The sequence below is a fragment of the Barbus barbus genome, assembly GCF_936440315.1.
Source record: "Barbus barbus genome assembly, chromosome: 9".
Classification (NCBI taxonomy): Eukaryota; Metazoa; Chordata; class Actinopteri; order Cypriniformes; family Cyprinidae; genus Barbus; species Barbus barbus.
Window position 1 is genome coordinate 15,140,398 of NC_136737.1, and position 3,163 is coordinate 15,143,560.

The 3,163-nt window shown below is 36.0% G+C and overlaps 1 protein-coding gene across 1 annotated transcript; it reads right to left on the reverse strand.

Moving 5' to 3' along the window:
- Nucleotides 1–1,173: 1,173 nt before the first annotated feature.
- On the reverse strand, nt 1,174–2,695 carry LOC306874635 (granzyme B-like). Its single transcript, XM_079424781.1, has 5 exons — nt 2,620–2,695; nt 2,365–2,515; nt 2,144–2,285; nt 1,779–2,033; nt 1,174–1,690 (listed from the first exon to the last, which is right to left on the reverse strand). The coding sequence occupies exons 1-5, from the start codon at nt 2,678–2,680 to the stop codon at nt 1,532–1,534; spliced, it is 768 nt and encodes a 255-aa protein (XP_079280907.1). The 5' UTR covers nt 2,681–2,695; the 3' UTR covers nt 1,174–1,531.
- Between the last annotated feature and the right edge of the window lie 468 nt (nt 2,696–3,163).

Below are 3,163 nucleotides of genomic sequence, written 5' to 3' on the forward strand. Positions count from 1 at the left end.
GAAACTGGACATGAACGGCCTCCCTATCCTCCCTAGTTGTATTTACAACTGGGAATCTCAAGATAATTTTAGCTGAATTCACTCCATGTTTTACTATAATTTCAAGATGACAGCATGTGACATTCTACTTGGAGCTGTTCACACTCTTGTCAATGCCTAAACACAGCGTAATGAATGTAAGGTGGTCAGGTTATACAAGTTGTAGCTCTCAGAAAACTCCCAGGTCACAAGTTAGTTACGAGTTCTATGAGGACGTGGATGCTTTTTACAAGTTTGTATCTCATAATCACGGTAATTACGATATTACAATACCGAGTTTCCAAGTTTGGCGAGCCATAAACATTAAATATGGCGGAGGAGAGAAACATAGCAGTAGTACCGTAAAGTTTTATTTGTTTTTCTCATATATTTGTCATTTTCTCATTTATTTGTCATTCTCTCGTATAAATAACCATTAAATGTATATTGAACACAGGAAAAATACCGAAATTCAGGAATCGCCAGCCAGTTGAATATCTAGATAGTGCCGTGTATGTTTATATGACTACCAATTAATTGGATGCTACACTTTGTTAAAAAACTTGTTGGATATTGACTAAATGTCTTCTAATCTACTTTTTGGCTTTAATAAAAATTTCCCCAAGAAACAGGCAAGAATGAATACAGTAGGCTGTCCACCATGATTTCTGTTCTTTCCGACAACAAAGCACTTAAACACAACAAACTCATAATTACAAATTCAGAAGTGGGAAGTAGGAAGTTTCTGATAGCCCTCAAAGGCAGCATTACTATTTTTTGTCATTTCTGCCCTTGTTAATAGGTTGTCATGTTTGTTCATTTGATTTCATCATCTTGTTAAGGTCTGTGTCATTATCTCTCCTACTTAAATACCAATCTCTTTGTCATTGTCGTGTCTCATCTTTCCAAAGTTGTGTTGAACTGCCTTTTTCTTTCTTGGATTTGCCCTGTTTCAATTATTAAAACCTGTCTGTAACCTTCCTCATCGTGTTCATGTGTACTACAACACAACGTTGTGACACCAGTCTTTAGTGTCACATGATCCTTCAGAAATCATTAATATGCTGATTTGCTGCTCAAGAAAGGTTTGCTATTATTATCAATGTTAAAAACTATTGTGATACTTAATGTTTTTGTGGAAATTGATACATTTTTAAGGATTTTTTATTAGAATAGAAAGTTTAAAAGTACAGCATCTCTTACTGACCCCAAACCTTTGAACAGTGGTGTATATTTTCCTTAATAAGAGAAAAAAAATCTTTCTTGCATAGTCAGTGGGCATGTACGTTTGCCTTTATTTTCATATTTTCAATAGCATTCTGTAAATGTTTATGATGGTTGTCTTCAAATATCAAATTGTCTGTTTGCAGTTTCATATCTGGTTTAAAATACCGTTTCCGATTCATTTAAATCTTTACACACTATATCAATGTATATTATGTTTATTAAAAGAAGATTTAAGGGGGACATTAACTCAACAAGAAAAGAAAAAAAAACATTTTATCTGCAAGATTCAATTGACATTTCCAATTATGTTCTTTATCCATGGAAGAAATGCTGAAATCTTCATATAAACTTCAGGATGCTCAGGTGAATTGCAGAGATCGGGGTCACCGAAAGATGTGACACCAACTGCAGTGTCTCCACAAACCAAAGGACCTCCTGAATCCCCCTGTTAAGAAACAGATCAACACTTCAGTCACATGCCGTCATAATTCATAACTAACACTTGTTTAAACAATAAAATATGTTTTACATACATCACAGCTTCCTCCATCTCCATATACACACATCATCTGAGAAACTGAAAAGTCTTCCTTCCCCCATTTGCTTTCACATTTCTTGTTATTCATGACCTTCACGTTTGTCTCCATGAGGTGATCGCTTCTCTTGCCTTTAGTTTCTAAAAGTCCCCAGCCTGCAATACTGCAAACAGAACCCTCTTCGATATCGCCGCCTTCCGCTGGTATGGATATCCGCTTGATATTGTCATTCAGTTGTACATTTTTTTCTAACTGTAAAAAACAAAACAAAAAAAACACAGCATCATTAATAAAAATGTGATTATTTTCTATAATATATTGGCTGTTATATGAAAGTCAGCTAAATAAGTATGGGTTGTTACCTTCAAAAGCAAGATGTCATTATGACAGGATTCGTTGGTGTAGCCTGGATGCTGATGGTACGAATCCACTGTGAATCGGACTGAATTCTCGTTCTTTTTTCGTAGGTCATGTGCACCTAGCACAACCGTCAGAACTGGAGAACTGATAAAAAGACAAGTTTTATTTATCAATAACTTTTTTAACAGTCTGTTATAATCATCTGAAGTAACATCTGTCTTACTTGTTTCGGCAATGTGCAGCTGTCATGACAAATCTATCAGAGATGAGGAATCCACCACAGATATGATGCTCCTTTGTTTGAACAGACACCATGTAAGGTCTGGAGTGGGGTTTTGCTGCTGTGCCGTTCACTATTCCCACATTTGCACGAGCTGAAAGAGAGATAGAGTTAGTTATTATAGTTCCTCCTCACTGTCTTACTGCATATGTGCTATAAAACCTGGTTTATTAGTATTTAGTTTTTTATCAGTCTCACCAGTGAAGGTCAGGTGTGGCAGCAGAGACGCCAGCAGGAGCAGAGAGATGATGGTCATCATGAAGACAATCAGTGAATCAATGAGATCTCGCTGGCTATATTCGGTATAAATATCATAATAAGGAGGGTGGAGACACTGAGCTTCCCATAACTTGTTACTTTCTGTTTGTGGTAACAGCAACTTAGTGTAGTAATCAGTAGATTGTGATATTTGATAATACTTGTGGCTTGATGAGGCTTCGGTCTAAGGCTTCAGTCGTCAAACCACAAAGATTTGTGCCATTTGATTCATTTGAAACCATTAACTTGCAAACAGTTCACAGAGCCTTGAGCTCAAAGAAGCAGCATGCAAATCAAGCCATGTTTTTCTCTTACTGCATGAGATGAAAAGAAAGACATTAGGCTACAGTAATGTTTAGCTAATCATTAGTATTACAACCCAAATTCCGGAAATGTGGGGAGGTTTTTTTACTAAATGTAGTAAAATTAAAACTAAAAGAATTTCAAATCACATGAGGGACTATTTTATTCACAATAGAACATA